Genomic DNA, 19,542 nt, shown 5'->3' with positions numbered 1-19,542 from the left:
GACACCCGAAAACCGAAAAAACGGAAAGGCTGTAGCAGGGGTGCTTAACCTTCTTTGACTCAAGATCGACTTTTGAGGTATTTAAACTCTCGGGATCTACCATTTCAATAAAAATTAGCGATATGATATAGGACTATGTGTTGATTAGCAAGGATAATTAACACGCATTTTTCCCAACCCAGTTTTGCGTTTTATCCTGGTTTGGGTATTATTTGTTTTACAGTGCAATTAACGCTATTTACAAATAATCTTTAAAATACAATATTGAGAAAAAGTTTAGAAAAAAACACCCACTTAATTGAAATGAAGAGAGCAAATACCAGTACAAAGTAACAATTACCACAGCAACTATTACTTTTGTGACGTAACAGAGAGCCTTCTGAGCATTTGTGATGTGAACAAACATAATTCGATAAATAATTCTCACATGGTCATCCATGTACAAAGACACTTCTCAAAAACGTGTTACAAAACAACTATATATTTTCTGCATCCCTCGAAGTCCACTTGATATCAGTTCGAGATCGACCAGTCGATCGCGATCGACGGGTTGGGCACCCCTGGGCTATAGACTTAGGTTTTTTCAAACACCGGATCAAAATGTTGTCTCTCCGATTCCGGTTTACACCGGTTTGGAGGTTCGGTAGGAGGCAGAAACCGGTCTTAACCGGTTTGAAACTGGAATATTCCCGTGTAAACCCACCGAATGCGGATTTTTCTTCGATTTTTTGACACCCGAAAATGAAAAAAACGGAAAGGCCTTAGGATTTTTTCGAAAACCGGGACAAAATTTTCGATTTTGAAAACTGGTTTAAAGCGGTTTGGGGGTTCGGCAGGAGGCAGAAACCGATCACAACCGGTTTGAAACCGGAATATTCCCGCGAAAACCCACCGAAAACCGGATTTTTCTTCGATTTTTTGACTCCCCACAATCGAAAAAACGGAAAGGCAATAACCTTAAAGTTTTTTGAAAATCGGGTGGAAATTTTCGATGTTTTCGATTTTGAAAACCGGTTTGAACCGGTTTGGGGGTCGGCAGGAGGCAGAAACCGGTCACAACCGGTTTCAAACCGGAATATTGCAGCGAAAACCCACAGAAAACCGGATTTTCTTCGATTTTTTTAACCCCCAAAATCGAAAAAACGGAAAGGCTATCGCATTAGAATTTTTTTTGAAAATCGGATCACAATTTTCGATTTTGAAAACCGGTTTAAATCGGGTAAAAATTTTCGATTTTGAAATCCGGTTTAAACCGGGTTGGGGGTTCGGCAGGAGGCAGAAACCGGTCGCAACCGGTTTGAAACCGGAATATTCTCACGAAAACCCTCCGAAAACCGGATTTTTCTTCGATTTTTTGACCCTCCCAAACCGAAAAAACGGAATGGCTGTAGCATTACGTTTTTTTCAAAAATTGGGTCAAAATGTTGTCTGTATGATTCCGTTTTTTTCCGGTTTTGAGGTTCGGTAGGAGGCAGAAACCCGTCTAAACCAGTTTGAAACTGGAATATTCCGGCGATAAGCTACCAAAACTGTTTTTTTCTTTACATTTTTGACCCCGCAAAATCGAAAAACTGAAAGGCTATCGCTTAAGGGTATTTTTCATAAATCGAGCCAAAATTTTGACTCTCCGATTCCGGTTTAAACCGGTTTGGAGGTTCGGTAGGAGGCAGAAACCGGCCTAAACCAGTTTGAAACTGGAATATTCCGGCAAAAAGACACCCAACAGAGGATTTTCCTTCATTATTTATCCCCGAAAACCGAAAAAACGAGTTTTTTTTCAAAAATCGAGTCAAAATTTGTCTCTCCGATTCCGGTTTTAACCGATTTGGAGGTTTGATAGGAGGCAGAAACTGGTCCAAACCAGTTTGTAACGTCCCGTGAACGCGCCCCGGTTATAGCGCGGAACATCACACGAGGAGAGAATTGAAACGCGATTCCTAATAGCCTCCAACAACCAGTCCACACAGATAGATGTTTAGCTGATCTTATTAGGCGAATTCTTTGAATGTAGGACGATGAAAACGAATTGGAAACGTATAGGAAACGGTTTCTGCATAAAGCATGACATTAACACACTGCGCTTTAAATGCAGAAATATAGCACAAATCTTACCAACTGTTGTGGTAACCGGAGAGAGTAAATAGCACGGGTATTCAACTCGCATCAATTACTGGCACACCTAAACATTCAATTACATATATCACCACACTGCGCCTTTATGACGTCACACACAGTTCTTACCAAGCTATGTTGGGTGACAGTTCAGAATAAGTCACGCTTCACGTGAAGATAAAACAGAAATACTGCGTAAACAAAATGCAACTTAAGCACCTTGTCTAAACCCAATTACACGTACAGTACAACTATTACAAAGCGAATGACATATTAAGTCATTGCGGTTAAGTTCGCATTCATTACAATAATTCACATTTTGGAGTCATTAAACACATATGTACAAAGTGACTCACCAATAATCGTCAACACGACAATAAATAGCCTTTTCTAATTCAACCGACGCAGCACCGTGCTCCACGGAAGTCAGCAACAAAAAGAACTGAACCACGTTGCGTTATCACACAAAACTGGCAGCCGATTATTACGTCACACAACGCCATAGATTACAACACAAGTTGTACTGAGGAAATGCGGGAATCAATAGAAATCTGCAATTACTGGCAAATAAGATGTAACATACCCCCCCACAATGTACGAATCCAAGGAGTACATTTACAACACAACACACAAACATCGGCAGTAATTGCGAACACAATAAACACACAACTAATCACGCATCGCGTCGTCGCGGCATAGCAAGCACAATTTTGCAATTGGGCGTCTGAGTGCTCCAGTGTGAGTCTTGACGATCACCTGACGCACTACTCCCTTCCGATCAGGAAGCACATCGGTCACGCGACCCAGAAGCCATTTGCTCCTAGGCTGATTATCATCCGCTACAAGCACAATGTCGCCGACCGTGAAATTAGAATGTCCATTTGCCCACTTCGATCTGGGCATTAGCGTCGGCAGGTACTCGCGCGACCATCGCCGCCAAAATTGGTCGGCCAAGTATTGTACTTGGCGCCAACGGTTACGATGGAAACAGTCCTTCCCCGTAAACAGTCCAGGGGACATATTCGGCGCTGCACGTTGCAGCAGTAGGTGATTTGGTGTAAGGGGCTCCTCATCCTTCGAATCGAACGTCACCGGAACCAAGGGACGAGAGTTCAGGATGGCCTCGACCTCCACCATCAGCGTCATCAATTTCTCATCGGACAATGTCTGCTCCGAAAGCAGAGCGTTGAGAATTTTGCGCACAGAGCGTATCATTCGCTCCCAAACCCCACCCATGTGGCTGGCAGTGGGAGGATTGAAGCTCCACGCAATATCACGTTGTTGCAGATATTTGTAGATCTGCCTTTGATTCCACCTGTTCAGCTCTTCGCGCAGGATGCGCTCAGCTCCAACGAAGTTTGTGCCGTTGTCGCTGAAGATCTGGTCTGGTCGTCCTCGACGACCGATGAAACGTCGGAGAGCTCCGATAAAGGAGTCCGTAGACAGTGAATGCGCTATCTCGATGTGCGCGGCCCTGGTGGAGAAACAGCTAAAGATGCACCCGTACCTCTTTACCTCACTTCGTCCTTGCTTCACAAGGAAAGGTCCAAAGTAGTCGACACCGACCACTGAGAACGGCGGCCTATCGGTCTGCAGTCTCGCAGCAGGAAGGTCTGCCATCATCTGTTTGCCCAGAGAGCCATTTCTTCGTCGACAGGAAACACACTTGCCGAGAACACGACGAACCGCTACCCCTCCTTTGATGATCCAGTAGCGTTGCCTGAGAGACGACCACGTGTGTCCCATTCCAGAATGGCCAACCTCGTCATGCTGCTGCATAATCACCAGGTCTGTAAATCGATGGTCGTATGGAAGAATCATCGGATGCTTCACATCAAACTCGACACATGCTCGCTCAAGCCTTCCACCAACTCTCATAACTCCATTGACAAAAATTGGGTTAAGCTTTCCAAGAGCCCTCTTTTTCTTTGGTAAACGAACAGGTTCGCCTTTGGCCTTTGACATCGCAGCCATAACGTCTGGGAAACTTCGTCTCTGCACATACTTTACAATCTCAAGCTCGGCAGCCTTGAGTTCAACAACGGTCAGTTGCCCAGTAGGTACTTTATACTTGGCAGGAAACCTCCTTGACATCAACATCGATTTGAATCTGAGCAACCAGCTTACAGCCCTTTTCAGCCGATTGAGTGATGAGTATCTGGCAATGAGTCGATCCGTAGCGGATTCGCTGGCGACCAGACAAAGGGTTTGAGTTTCTTTCTTTAACAAAAGAAATTCGATTGGCAATGAGGACAAGTCCGGACAGGTAGGCCATCCATCTTCTTGCTCCCAGAGAAACTGGGGTCCAGTAAGCCATCGGCTGGACCTAAGGAATTTATTCACACTGAGTCCACGAGACGCCTCGTCCGCTGGATTTACCTTGGTGCTGACGTGTCTCCATTGACTAGGCCGGGAAACATCCTCGATTTTGGCCAAGCGATTTGCAACAAACACTGGAAAGCGCTTATTGCAGTTGCGAATACTTTGAAGAACCGCAGTCGAATCCGTCCAGAACACGGATTGGCATTCGTCCAGTTGCAGCTCCTTTCTCACAAGTTGATCCAACTTGGCTGAAACAACGGCCGCCGTCAACTCCAAGCAGGGAATCGAACATGTCTTCAGGGGGGCAACGCGTGCCTTGCCTATTACAAACGAGCAGTGAATGCGTCCTCGCTCGTCTACCAGCCTCAGATAGGTCACCGCACCGTAAGCTGTAGATGACGCATCTGCAAAATGGTGCAATTCCGTTTTTCGCACCTTACCAAAATCGTGGGGCTTCACGCATCTTGGCAGAACGACGTCTCCTAACCGCGGTAGTTGCTGCAACCATTTTGCCCACGATTCGGAGTCTTCATCGGAAAGAACGTCATCCCATCCCAGCTGCTTTCTGCAGAGATCTCTTTGCATCGTCTTTGCCACCACGATCACAGGCGCTGCAAAGCCAAGAGGGTCGTATAAGGAACTTACCACCGACAGGATTGACCTTCTGGTGTAGGCTGTAAGCTGCTTTACATCGACATTGAAACCGAACTCGTCCGAAGAAACGTTCCATCGAACGCCAAGTACCCTCTCGCACGAGGAACCATCCACGTCCAGCTCCTTCACCGATTTAGCCCGTTCCTCTTCATCAATGGACGCGAGAACTCGCTCGCTGTTGCTAAGCCACTTGGTTAGCCGAAATCCCTTCTTCTTAAGAAGTGCACAGATCCCTTTGACCAACTGAACTGCTTCTGCTTCAGTCGACACGGATTTTAAACAGTCGTCAACGTAAAGGTTATTTTCTACAGTCTCGACGACTTCATTAGGAAATTCGCTTCGCAAATCATCAGCGGCTTGTTTAAGACAAAAACTCGCACAGGAAGGTGAAGAAGTTGCTCCAAACAAATGAACAAGCATCCTGTGCGCGGTGGGCCTTTTCGACACATCGCCATCAGGCCACCACAAGAACCGAAGTGCATCGCAATCTGTCGTCTTCACACGTATCTGATGAAACATGGCCTCCACGTCGGCCACGAGAGCTACCTTTTCCATCCGAAACCTTGAAAGAACTCCTACTAAGGAATTGGTCAGATCCGGACCCTGGAGTAGAGCATCATTCAACGACTGGTGGCGGTATTTGGCAGCACAGTCAAAAACTACCCGCACCTTTCCGGGCTTGTGTGGATTTGTAACAGGGTGATGCGGCAGGTACCATACTACCTCTGCTGACTGTTCCTCATCTGGAACTTCTTCGGCATAGCCTTTAGCTATGTAACCCTGCACCGTCTTGGTATACGCATCGCGTAGCACGGCGTCGCGTCTCATGCGACGTTCCAAAGAACCCAAACGATTTAGCGCCATGTCCCGGTTGCACCGAAGCGGTTGTGCGTTCGGGCGCCATGGCAACGGCAACTCGTAATGACCTTGCTTAAATTGCACACTGGTTTTCATTTTATCCAAGACGAACCTGTCTTCACGCGACATAGGCATCGCGTCGGGGTTGGTGTCTTGAAAGTCGGTCTTCCACATTCGCTCTAACTTCCCTTGCAGCGAATCATCGGCAACTTGAGTAAAGTTGACGGAACACAAATCGGTTGACTTGCTAGAGACAGGTCCTGCCAATGCCCATCCAAGTGGAACTCTAAATGCAACAGGTTGCTTCGGTTTTCCCTTTCGTACCTCTTGCACGAGAAAGGCCTCTGGAACGTCCAGCCCGATGAGCAACAAAGCTTCACTGCAATCTACCTGTGGGAATGACAGGTCTCTGATATGTGGCAGCGCATCCAATTCCGCGTTTCTCGGAAACTTGTTGGCGGCAATAGGCAGACAATCAACAGCGAACACCTCGGGAAGTTCCACAGTTGTGGAGCCATCGAGCGAAGCAACAGATAAATTTACTCTTTTGCCCTTGCGCCTGCGACTGTCCCCGTTGATCGTTTTAAGCGTCACGTTGCTAGGTTCACCTTGCAGCCCAAGCTTATCTGCCAGTTTCTTGTCGCACAAGGTAATGCCCGAGCCAGTATCTAAAAGAGCGTATGTATTAACAGCCCTACCGTTAGCACGGACTTTGACCGCAACCATCATCAAGTTGACGCTCTGTCTACCAGAGGAAGCATGACAGTCCTTTCCAATCGCCGACACAACCGAACAAACTGTCCGTTCCAGCGCAGGTCCTTTGACAGGAGACTCGTCCTCTCTCTTCTCTGGCGGATGCAACAAGGTGTGATGGGCTTCATTGCAGTCCCTCACGGTACACGCTTTGGGGCTGTTGCACTTAGTGGCAAAGTGCCCAAATCTGAAACAATTATCACAGAGTCTACGGCGCCGGGTGACGCGCAGACGATCGCGGTAAGGAAGGGATTTAAATTCCTCGCACTTAGCAAGCACGTGGTTTCCCGAACAGCACTGGCACAACGGGGTAGTGGGAAAATGGGAAGGTCCGGCACGAACCTTCGGCCTAGATTCTTGTTCGCTTACAACGACATGACTGGAAGCCTTTACATGACTACTTTTACCTTTCGCCTTCTTAGCTTCGTTGCGATGCTCATCGAGCATGCGGCTGAACAACGAATTTGCAATCCGATCCTCAGTTTCCACAAAGTCGACAAGATGTTCAAACAAAGGTTCACGGCCAGTATCTCTGAGGATTTTCTCAACACGCCGTTTCCAAGCCTCCTGCATCTTAAACGGTAGACGATTCACAACAGCAATCAACGTAGGGTAATTATTCATCTCGGAATGCTCGTCAATGTCTGAAAGTGTAAGTAAACAATCGCGCAGCGACTGCGCAAACTCGCTTAAACCAGCAGCATCGTTCGGTCGCAATTCTGGACCGTTGACAACACACCTCACACATGCATGAGCGATTATGTGTGACTTGCCAAAGTGGTCGTACAGTAACTGTCTCGCTTGTTGGTACCCGTTTACCTTTAGTCTAAAGCAGTGTTCAATCAATTTACGGGCTTTGCCATCACAATGCTGCGCCAAATATGACAATTTGGCACCGTCGTCATCGACCTTGTCGTCGATACGAGAATCAAAATTGCGGACAAACTTCCAATAGTCCATTGGATTGCCGTCAAAAACGAGAACTTTAGGCTTTGGTCTGTTTATGTGCTTCACAAGCGATGCAATCTCATTGTCATGTACGCCAGTTGGCTTGACTGAACCATATATACAAGAATTATTTACAATTGGGTTTGTTGCGGTGAAAGAACCTTTCTCATCAACCGAAGATTTAAATTTAGGCGCATATTGGGACAGGGGATCTGACGGAGCAACATAGTCAACCACATACCGCTGGTCAGGAGGGCTTCTCTGCGACGTGACAGGCGGTGACGTGAACAACACGCGACGTTGATCCCCGAGCGGCTCCTCCAGGGGAGGCGTGGTCGATTCACCAGAACCTTCCTTCACCGTCACGTACTCCGTGTTTCCTGACATCTCGTCCCAAACCTTCTCTTCAATCTCTGCGGCTTGTAGCTGATGCTGCAGTTCCAACATTTCTATTTTATCTCTTTGGCGCCGTTCTTCTTCAGCACGACGGATTTCTTCTTCGGCCCGTCGTCTGTCTTCTTCTGCGCGTAGTATTTCCGTTTGCCTGACCAGCTCCTGCTTCTGCGCAGTCTGTTGAATAGCAAGACGCGCGAGCTGTGTCGTTACTTTAACTCTAGTTCTACTGTTAGTCGAAGAACTCGAGCGCCTACTTCGTCCGCAGAACGAGTCGTTGTCCTTTGGACTCTTATCACCGCTTCCACTCGGACTAGCTATGTTAATAGGTAAAACATTGCTAGATAAAGAATTTACGTCACGAACCCAGTGAGAAACACGGTCATCGAATTCGGTCTTGTTTTTTCTCACGCTTGCTAGTTCTTCGGCAAGATCAGGATGCGCCTCGTAGGCAGCAACAGCATCGACAAAAAGATGTTCAAGCGCAACCAATACCGTCTCGAGCATCTGCTTGTTGTGGTGGTCCTTCATCAGGTACTCGGCGACTAGGTACTGTTCACTGAGACGTCGACGACAATCAGCGACCGTATCAGGAGTCGTGACGTTTGATTGACTCATCTTTGAACCGCTTAAATATTTAACAAACGGTTAAACTTGTCTTCAACACACAGTTGAAGCTTATTTCAAAAAGCAGTTGAAACTTGATTTCAACTGCAGATTGTGTTCAACACCCAGTTGAAACTTGATTTCAACTGTATTGTTCTGTTCAACTAACAGTTGAAACTTATTTTAAGAAGCAGTTGAAACTTGATTTCAACTGCAATTGTCTTCAACAAACAGTTGAAACTTTCATGTAACGTCCCGTGAACGCGCCCCGGTTATAGCGCGGAACATCACACGAGGAGAGAATTGAAACGCGATTCCTAATAGCCTCCAACAACCAGTCCACACAGATAGATGTTTAGCTGATCTTATTAGGCGAATTCTTTGAATGTAGGACGATGAAAACGAATTGGAAACGTATAGGAAACGGTTTCTGCATAAAGCATGACATTAACACACTGCGCTTTAAATGCAGAAATATAGCACAAATCTTACCAACTGTTGTGGTAACCGGAGAGAGTAAATAGCACGGGTATTCAACTCGCATCAATTACTGGCACACCTAAACATTCAATTACATATATCACCACACTGCGCCTTTATGACGTCACACACAGTTCTTACCAAGCTATGTTGGGTGACAGTTCAGAATAAGTCACGCTTCACGTGAAGATAAAACAGAAATACTGCGTAAACAAAATGCAACTTAAGCACCTTGTCTAAACCCAATTACACGTACAGTACAACTATTACAAAGCGAATGACATATTAAGTCATTGCGGTTAAGTTCGCATTCATTACAATAATTCACATTTTGGAGTCATTAAACACATATGTACAAAGTGACTCACCAATAATCGTCAACACGACAATAAATAGCCTTTTCTAATTCAACCGACGCAGCACCGTGCTCCACGGAAGTCAGCAACAAAAAGAACTGAACCACGTTGCGTTATCACACAAAACTGGCAGCCGATTATTACGTCACACAACGCCATAGATTACAACACAAGTTGTACTGAGGAAATGCGGGAATCAATAGAAATCTGCAATTACTGGCAAATAAGATGTAACACAGTTTGAAACTGGAATATTCCGGTGAAAGCTACCTAAAACCGGGCTTTTCTCCAATTTTCTTATCCCCGAAAACCGAAAAAACACAGAATGGGAGAAGGGGAGTTTTACGCATATTACACTCATAATTTTTTTTCACGGAGTTCCAACCCAGGATACTTCCGGGAACGAATCCCGATCAAGGTTTTTTATGTGTGTATGTGGGTCAGGCGCGCAAGGCCATTCGGCCAAGTTTCTGCCTCCAATAAATGTTTTAGAGCCGAACGTAAGCATTAAGAAAACGGCACTCTCGTGCGGAATGAATTTGCAGCCGTGGAGTCATGTGTAAGTTGTTCGCTTGCATTTCGTGTTGATGCGATGAGACGATGTAGTAATAAGTTCACTTTCAAACGCACGACGCCAGCCAACAAATGAAACTTTGCGGTACCGTCTAAAACTGCGAGCCCGCTTAGGCCAATTAGCCCGCTTAGGCCAATTAGCCCCCTTAGCTATCGCTTAGCCCGCTCAGCCATATATGGGATTCCCCCTACAGCTTACAATAATTCTGACGCTACGGGCTATTAGGAACCCTAAAGTAGGTAAATGACTAAAAACCTTATACATGGTGCAGAATTATCTCTCAAATGATTTAGAATTATCCGTTATATGACAAGTTTTTTTAAGGAAGTTAGCAAGTTTCCCTTTTCCATTATTAAAAGCGGCACCTTGTGGTGCATGTGAAGCGCATTTATAATCTTTGACGCTGTAGCCTCTGTAAGGACTTGCTATATTGATGCCGTACATTGTCATGAACAGGTTTGAAAGGAAGGTAGCAAGTTTCCTTTTTGCAGTATTAAAAGACGCACCGTGTGGTGCATGTGAAGCGCATTGACAATCTTTGATGATAAAATCTTGTGCTGTCTACGCCCTAGCAAACTGCGTGCAAATAACAGTAATAACGTTTTTGCACTATATTATTTTGTATCCTAGCCTACGCAAAATAGTTGTCATCATAATAAAGATTCAAAACTTTGGGTAATTTGTTTTGTCTGAAGTACAATTTCGTTTGTTCTATTTTGTTCTGCGATCGAATACGTAAAACAGTTTCGTAGATTTGCTCACAAGAAGTCATACTAAGTAAGCCTACTTTTTGACAAAATTTTAGAAGTCTTTTATTTTAGACTTATTTACGGCAGTGATTAACGTCGCCAACACACTTTCCAAAAATGTGGTGTGACATTTGCGAACTGGCTGGATGAATTTATGTAGCCACTTAATTCATCCTTGCTTTGTTTGTTTTCATTTCTGAACTCTTTTGCAGAAAACCAACGTAGTGTAATCACAAAGTAATCAAGACAGATACAAAGCAACAAGAAGATGTTGAAACTGTTATTGCTGATTGCTCTACTCTGTCTGGTCGGTACTGACGCGGGGTTAATAAACACCTGGCCTTATTCACGTAATGCCAAAATTTTCCTTTTCCTTTTTTCGGTTTCGGGGGGTCTAAAAATCGAAGAAAAATCCGGTTTTCGGTGGGTTTTCGCGGGAATATTCCGGTTTCAAGCTGGTTATAACCGGTTTCTTTCTCCAGCCGAACTCCCAAACCGGTTCAAACTGGTTTTCAAAATCGAAAATTTCCACCCGATTTTCGAAAAAACTTTAAGGTTATAGCCTTTCCGTTTTTTTGATTGTGGGGAGTCAAAAAATCGAAGAAAAATCCGGTTTTCGGTGGGTTTTCGCGGGAGTATACCGGTTTCAAACCGGTTATGACCGGTTTCTGCCTCCTGCCGAACCCCCAAACCGGTTCAAACCGGTTTTCAAAATGGAAGATTTTTACCTGATTTAAACCGGTTTTCAAAATCGAAAATTTTGATCCGATTTTCGAAAAAAACCTAAGGCTATAGCATAGCTTTTCCGTTTTTTCGAATTTCGGGGATCAAAAAATCGAAGAAAAATCCGGTTTTGGGTGGGTTTTCGTGAGAATATTCCGGTTTTAAATAGGTTTTGACCGGTTTCTTCCTCCTGCCGAACCCCCAACCCGATTCGAACCGGTTTTCAAAATCGAAAATTTTGACCCGATTTAAACCGGTTTTCAAAATCGAAAATTTTGACCTGATTTTCGAAAAAATCCTAAGGCTATAGCCTTTCCGTTTTTTCGATTTAGCGGTTCAAAAAATCGAAGAAAAATCCGAATTCGGTGGGTTTTCGCGGGAATATTCCGCTTTCAAACCGGTTGTGACCGGTTTCTTCCTCCTGCCGAACCCCCAAACCGGTTTTCAAAATTGAAAATTTCCACCCGATTTTCGAAAAAACTTTAAGGTTATAGCCTTTCCGTTTTTTCGATTGTGGGGAGTCAAAAAATCGAAGAAAAATCCGGTTTTCGGTGGGTTTTCGCGGGAATATTCCGGTTTCAAACCGGTTGTGACCGGTTTCTTCCTCCTGCCGAACCCCCAAACCGGTTCAAACCGGTTCAAACTGGTTTTCAAAATCGAAAATTTCCACCCGATTTTCGAAAAAACTTTAAGGTTATAGCCTTTCCGTTTTTTCGATTGTGGGGAGTCAAAAAAATCGAAGAAAAATCCGGTTTTCGGTGGGTTTTCGCGGGAATATTCCGGTTTCAAACCGGTTGTGACCGGTTTCTTCCTCCTGCCGAACCCCCAAACCGGTTCAAACCGGTTCAAACTGGTTTTCAAAATCGAAAATTTCCACCCGATTTTCGAAAAAACTTTAAGGTTATAGCCTTTCCGTTTTTTTGATTTTGGGGGGTCAAAAAATCGAAGAAAAAGCCGGATTCGGTGGGTTTTCGCGGGAGTATACCGGTTATGACCGGTTTCTTTCTCCAGCCGAACTCCCAAACCGGTTCAAACTGGTTTTCAAAATCGAAAATTTCCACCCGATTTTCGAAAAAACCCTAAGGCTATAGCCTTTCCGTTTTTTTGATTGTGGGGAGTCAAAAAATCGAAGAAAAATCCGGTTTTCGGTGGGTTTTCGCGGGAGTATACCGGTTTCAAACCGGTTATGACCGGTTTCTGCCTCCTGCCGAACCCCCAAACCGGTTCAAACCGGTTTTCAAAATGGAAGATTTTTACCTGATTTAAACCGGTTTTCAAAATCGAAAATTTTGATCCGATTTTCGAAAAAAACCTAAGGCTATAGCATAGCTTTTCCGTTTTTTCGAATTTCGGGGGTCAAAAAATCGAAGAAAAATCCGGTTTTGGGTGGGTTTTCGTGAGAATATTCCGGTTTTAAATAGGTTTTGACCGGTTTCTTCCTCCTGCCGAACCCCCAACCCGATTCGAACCGGTTTTCAAAATCGAAAATTTTGACCCGATTTAAACCGGTTTTCAAAATCGAAAATTTTGACCTGATTTTCGAAAAAATCCTAAGGCTATAGCCTTTCCGCTTTTTCGATTTAGCGGTTCAAAAAATCGAAGAAAAATCCGAATTCGGTGGGTTTTCGCGGGAATATTCCGCTTTCAAACCGGTTGTGACCGGTTTCTTCCTCCTGCCGAACCCCCAAACCGGTTTTCAAAATTGAAAATTTCCACCCGATTTTCGACAAAAACCCTAAGGCTATAGCCTTTCCGTTTTTTCGGTTTGGGGGGTCTAAAAATCGAAGAAAATCCGGTTTTCGGAGGGTTTTCGCGGGAATATTCCGGTTTCAAACCGGTTATGACCGGTTTCTTTCTCCAGCCGAACTCCCAAACCGGTTCAAACTGGTTTTCAAAATCGAAAATTTCTACCCGATTTTCGAAAAAACTTTAAGGTTATAGCCTTAACGTTTTTTCGATTGTGGGGAGTCAAAAAATCGAAGAAAAATCCGGTTTTCGGTGGGTTTTCGCGGGAATATACCGTATTCAAACCGGTTATGACCGGTTTCTGCCTCCTGCCGAACCCCCAAACCGGTTCAAACCGGTTTTCAAAATCGAAAATTTTTACCCGATTTAAACCGGTTTTCAAAATCGAAAATTTTGATCCGATTTTCGAAAAAACTCTAATGCGATAGCTTTTCAGTTTTTTCGATTTTGGGGGGTCAAAAAATCGATGACGGGGAAAGTAAGATATCGTGGGCGAAAAATCTTTTGAATGAGCTTATTGTTAGATTTGAGTACTGACCCCGAAACGTCAACCATGGCTGGTCATGACTAACAAGGAAGGGGGTAGTTTACTTCCCCCACCTCCAACCCCACCCCTTACTCCAGGGCTTCCAGATAAGTTTGTCAGCAAAGAACAGAGACAAGAATTCGCCAAAAATTGAACATGTTTCACGAAATGGCACTGCGCTGCAGGGGTCATGGGTCAAACGTTAAAAGTCATCCAACCTTCGATCCCAGTACCAATTTGCCAACCCTGTGCTGCGGGTCGCTTTGTATTTGGTATGGACGCGATCTACGTGCAGATCTTGAATTCGTGAAGAATAAAACCGAAACCTGGATTTTGCTCCTTGTAGAAAGACAAAACGAAATTAGCCTATTTGTTTAAATTATTTTATGTGACCCAGGAAACACTGAATATTTTATCATCACTGGCGCAATATGATGCTATTTTCACAATATGAAATTTCGAATGACAACGTCTCTGAAAAATGTTGACGTTAGTAAACTTGGAAAAATAGTCCAACACCTGCCTTTTAAATTGCAACACAAAGACCCTTTATGAGCTTAATGGCATTAGTACATTATTATGCCGAATCTACGCATGTTTGCATGTTTGCATTTTTCTGTCGACTGTCGCTTGACTTTCAACAACAAAACAAAAAAACAAAATGAATATTATTAGTGCGTTGTTTTATTTCTTCCCTCTGCGCTGCATTTTAGTTGCAATCTTTAATTTTATTCGTTCTCTCCGCCGGTTCCCGGTCTCTCTGGAAAATTATTCTCGTTAATTGCTCCTCCATCATTAGACCCAATTCCACCGACGGGTTGGGCACCATCATCGGAATCTGCGGCAGAAACTATTTTACTCACACAATGTATTTGCATGTAAAAAATGACTCTCAATTAAAAGAAATCATTGTGCTGCTCATTTTGATAGCATTAATGTTTTATATTATGACAATAACAGCGTTTGCAACGTTTATTTAATAAAATAGCCACAAAATGTTTGAAATAAATGACATTAGTTTGAAAAACTCCATTTAGGTTTCAAATCCAGCAAATGCACTTTGATCTTTGATCATACATTTATTGACGGATAGTTATACGTAATTCTGTAACTTTTTGACGTGCAAACGTTGTTTCTTAATTTGGACTTTGCTGACGATATTATTCGAAACACGCAAAATCCAAAATTTCCATGTGTGTGTGAAGCCTAAACATTATTAGCATTACGTGAAATCCCAACAAGCAGAATATATTTGTACCACAAAAACGCCATAGTATGAGGTGTCTTCCGTCAGTGCCGATCATACAGAGCACAGACATCAGCAATAACAGTTTCAACATCTTCTTGTTGCTTTGTATCTTCTTGTCACAAACCAACTACTTTTTAGGCTATGTGATTACACTACGATGGTTTTCTGCAAGAGTGTTCAAAATGGCAAACGAAAAAAAAGATTGTGTGTTGGCGACGTTAATCACTGCCGTGAATTGTTGAAAGTGTTTACAACAAAAGAGATCAGAATTTTCTTTTAATTTTAAAAAGTTGTCTATCTTTGTATGACTTTTTGTGAGCAAACGAAAATGTTTTACGTATTTGATCGTAAAACAAAATAAAACAAACAATATTGTATTTCAGACACTAATTACCCAAACTCTAAATATTTTTTGATGATGACAAATATTTTGCGTATGGTACAAAGTAAAACAGTGCAAAAACGTTATTACTGTTACCTGCACAGATTGCGAGACACAACAAGTTTTTATCATCAAAGATTCACATGCACCACACGGTGCGACTTTCAATAATGGAAATATAAAACTGGCTACGTTCCTTTATAACATTGTCATGACAATGTATGACAAACTGCCGTCAGCAGTTTGCATTAAAACTTCGCTAGCAAATAAGACAGCTTGTAGCGATCAATATGGCAAATCATTACGTAGGTTTCGCCATGTAAAAATGTTTACACTGTTTGTATGAATGTTTGTACTTTGGTTAATTGACAGTAAAAATAACAACTCACAAAAGCCAATACCATTGCAGTTATATTTGCCCCTTGAATAAAGATATATCTCCAACCTTTTTTAAACTATATTTACAACTGATTTACCGAAATGATTGAAAAAGATAAATATATACTGAGTTTTAGCTAACAACTCAGTATATTTATCTTTTTCCAATCATTTCGGTAAATCGGTTGTAAAAGACCATTAGCATAAGTGAGAGCAAGCGTTTTTAAGTTGTAATACATTTGCAAATTATTTTCATGCAGAAAGCATGCAGAAATTAAACGCACAATACCACTTTTTAGTTCTTTTTTTCTATACAGTGCGCAGACAAAATATGCGTGCGCAAAAACAACTTAATCTTGTGACAAAGTAAACGACATTTGCAACAGAATATTTTGCACATTAGAATACGGGGACTGGATGCCAAGCAGTTTCTCGTTTAACGGTTTTCGGGGTCCTAAATTTAAAAAAAATTTCGGTTTTGAGTGGGTTTTCGCCGGAATATTCCAGTTTCAAACTAATTTTAGCCGGTTTCTGCCACTCACCGAACCCCCAAATAGATTTACACCAGAATCGAAAACAACAAGTTTTCCTGCACATAATTGTGGGGGCGTAGACACAAAAAAATTTAATCATCAAAGATTTTATCAATGCGCTTCATAAGCATCAAACGATGCCGCTTTTAATGAATGAAAAAGGAAACTTGCTAACTTCCTTAAAAACTTGTGGTAACAATGTACCTCAAAATGCCCGTCAGCAGTTGCATTCAGAACTTTATTAACAAACGAGACAATTTGTAGCGATCAATATGGCAAATCACTACGAAGGTTTCGCCATGTAAAAAATGTTTTCTCTGTTTGTATGAATGGGTTTTGTTAATTGCAAGTGAAAAAACACAGCACCACAAACTCACAAAAGCCAATACTATTGCGGTAATATTCGTCCGTTTAATAAAGATATATCTCCAACCCATTTTAAATCATATTTACAACTGATTTACCAAATTTTTGGAACAAGGTTAATATATTGAGTTGTTAGTTAAATTAAGCATTGTATGTCACAGGCAATCGGAAATTTCTTTATTACGACGATTAGTATCATGGAGAGTCGATATTTAAAAGTGTGAAAAATTGAACAAAAATCCGATTTTCGGTGGGTTTTCTCCGGAATATTCCTGTTTCAAACTGGAATTCCAGATCATCTTGTTAGCGAATTACAGAAACGAGAATTTCGCCAAAAATAAAACAAGTTTTACGAAATATCGCTGCTGCAGGGGTCATGGGTCAAACGTTAAAAGTCATCCAACCTTCGACCCCAGTACCAATTTGCAAAACGTGTGCAGCAGGTCGCTTTGTATTTGGTGTGGACGCGCCGAAAGGCATGCAGTAACATATCTTCGTGCAGGTCTTGAATTCGTAAAATATACAACCGAAACCTGGATTTTGCTTCTTGTAAAAAGACAAAAGGAAATTAGCCTATTTGTTTAAATCTTTTTATGTGACTCTGGAAACACTGAATATTTTATCATCACAACATGATACTTCAAAATATGAAATGTCGACTGACAACGTCTCTAAAAAGTGTTGACGTTAGTAAACTTGGAATAATAGTCCCAAACCTCAAAGCAACACAAAGACTCTTTATGAGCCTAAAGGCATTAGTACTTATGAAGCGTGCTTATGAAGCGCATTGATAAAATCTTTGATGATTAAATTTTTTTGTGTCTACGCCCCCACAATTATGTGCAGGAAAACTTGTTGTTTTCGATTCTGGTGTAAATCTATTTGGGGGTTCGGTGAGTGGCAGAAACCGGCTAAAATTAGTTTGAAACTGGAATATTCCGGCGAAAACCCACTCAAAACCGAATTTTTTTTAAATTTAGGACCCCGAAAACCGTTAAACGAGAACTGCTTGGCACCCAGTCCCCGTATTCTAATGTGCAAAATATTCTGTTGCAAATGTCGTTTACTTTGTCACAAGATTAAGTTGTTTTTGCGCACGCATATTTTGTCTGCGCACTGTAAAGAAAAAAAGAACTAAAAAGTGGTATTGTGCGTTTAATTTCTGCTTTCTGCATGAAAGTAATTTGTAAATGTATTTTAACATAAAAACGCTTGTTCTCCCTTATGCCAATCGTCGTAAAAAAGAAATTGCCGATTGCACATGACATGCAGTGCTTATTTTATCCCACAACTCAGGATTTTGATCCTGTTCCAAAAAATTGGTTAATCGGTTAGACGCGAATTTGATTCGTCAAATTGAATGAAAATTTCGGGTTCTAACATTTCAACGCAATATTAAAAGCTAAATTGCTGTTTTTCATGTAAATTTGGCCGCTTAATTTTCACGTAAACTTTAAATATTTGCGTTCGGCGAGCATTATCATGCGCAAATGTTAGAACCCAATCATTTTATTCGATTTGGCCTATCAAATTCGTGTTAAATCCCACCAGTTTGTAAAAATAAGACAATTTATGTGTTTTTCCCTATACCTTCTGTATTAATTTGGACACAAAATGGCATCCATGCGGCTCTATCGCGTAACAATGGGTTGGACTACTTGTGTTTTATATATACTTTGGTTCAATCCACCCAGTTAATTTTTCGACGACTGAACTGAAAATCTGCAGTAGACAACCAGGCATGTGGTATATTTTCCTCCTAGGTTTACGCATTTATCCCCCAGCCTGCAACCTTGCTTGAAGAATCGGATGTTGTTAAGAGAGTTCACAAAAATTAATGGATCTATGAAAGGGATCCACAGGCAGAAATTAGCAGCTCTGTCAACAGTGTGTAATGTTTACTGTATTCATTTGAGTGAAAGCGATGACTTTACTTTTTTGACTTGCTGTTTGTGGGACATACAATCAAGAGAAGCTTACCTTTTGAATGCCTTGCTGATAATTGTTTCCAACACCCTGTATTTTAAAAGCAGTTGCATTCAACGTTTGCATATATTTATCACTAACATTAATTTCTGCACAACAACATTACAACGTGCTACTTACAATCAAGGGTGGACTACATTATTTTGACAACTTAACATGTGGTTTACAATCATAAGCGGCTTGCCCTGGAGTAAACCTGGAATATAGTATCTGGAATCTCTGGATTTTCATAAACTCCGGTTAATCAGAACAAAAGGCTTGATAGTTGGATCGTGATAAAAATATATATCTCGTTTAAATATTTGTACTGATGAAAAGTTGCATACATTTTGTAGGATGTTAGGATATACATTTTCTGTGGTGGTGAAGTGCATGCAAGTATAAACAAAATACTTGTTGCATATTTTTGTGCAAGAAAATGTCCAGTGAAGTTCATGAGGAGCTTTTCTATGATGCAGGTAAATATATTAGGGTAAATAAGGTAATCTCTGACAATTAGTTGTTTGTTGGGGTAACAGGGCTGCACAGCTACAAGAAGTAAATCCAACCAATTTCAATTAATTATTCAATTCCTACGAATCTGTTAGTAATTTTAGGTTCACTTTACTGAAGGGGTCACATATTGTTTTTGTCTCTATTTTTTTAAACGGTTGTACTGACTAAAGTACATAAGGAGTTTCATGCTTTGTTGGTGGTGCAATGTAAGATATTCTAAAGAATTTTCTAACATTTTATTGGATTCACCTATTTTGCATCCCTTTAACCTCGAAATAATCGGTTTTAGTTTTTCCAGCTTCTTAGGTCAGAAATACAAGCCATTATATGTATGTGCTAAAATGTAAAATTTT

The 19,542-nt window shown here is 42.0% G+C and overlaps 1 protein-coding gene across 6 annotated transcripts; it reads right to left on the bottom strand.

Annotated features, from left to right (window-relative positions):
* Window positions 1-1,869: 1,869 nt before the first annotated feature.
* Window positions 1,870-9,715, bottom strand: LOC145224084 (uncharacterized). 6 transcript variants are annotated; one of them, XR_013859557.1, is made up of 2 exons: window positions 2,242-9,715; window positions 1,870-2,179 (listed from the first exon to the last, which is right to left on the bottom strand). XR_013859557.1 is itself a non-coding variant. In XM_080090512.1 (2 exons), exon 2 carries the CDS (start codon window positions 8,656-8,658, stop codon window positions 2,782-2,784), a length of 5,877 nt encoding a protein of 1,958 aa, XP_079946638.1. In that variant the 5' UTR covers window positions 8,659-9,076; window positions 9,139-9,715; the 3' UTR covers window positions 2,230-2,781. The 6 variants fall into 6 exon arrangements, 4 of the variants coding, with proteins under 4 accessions (XP_079946638.1, XP_079946639.1, XP_079946640.1 ...); XR_013859558.1 differs by lacking the exon at window positions 1,870-2,179 and having other exon boundaries at window positions 2,230-2,303; window positions 2,469-9,715; XM_080090512.1 differs by lacking the exon at window positions 1,870-2,179 and having other exon boundaries at window positions 2,230-9,076; window positions 9,139-9,715.
* Between the last annotated feature and the right edge of the window lie 9,827 nt (window positions 9,716-19,542).

Source organism: Phallusia mammillata, chromosome 4, assembly GCF_965637545.1.
Source record: "Phallusia mammillata chromosome 4, kaPhaMamm4.hap1.1, whole genome shotgun sequence".
Lineage (NCBI taxonomy): Eukaryota > Metazoa > Chordata > Ascidiacea > Phlebobranchia > Ascidiidae > Phallusia > Phallusia mammillata.
The sequence above is the reverse complement of the archived record's forward strand: the minus strand, read 5'-3'. Positions and strand labels throughout refer to the sequence as shown.

Coding starts and splice junctions, on each gene's coding strand:
- LOC145224084 (XM_080090512.1), bottom strand. CDS start 8,658: ATGAGTCAATCAAACGTCACGACTCCTGATACGGTCGCTGATTGTCGT.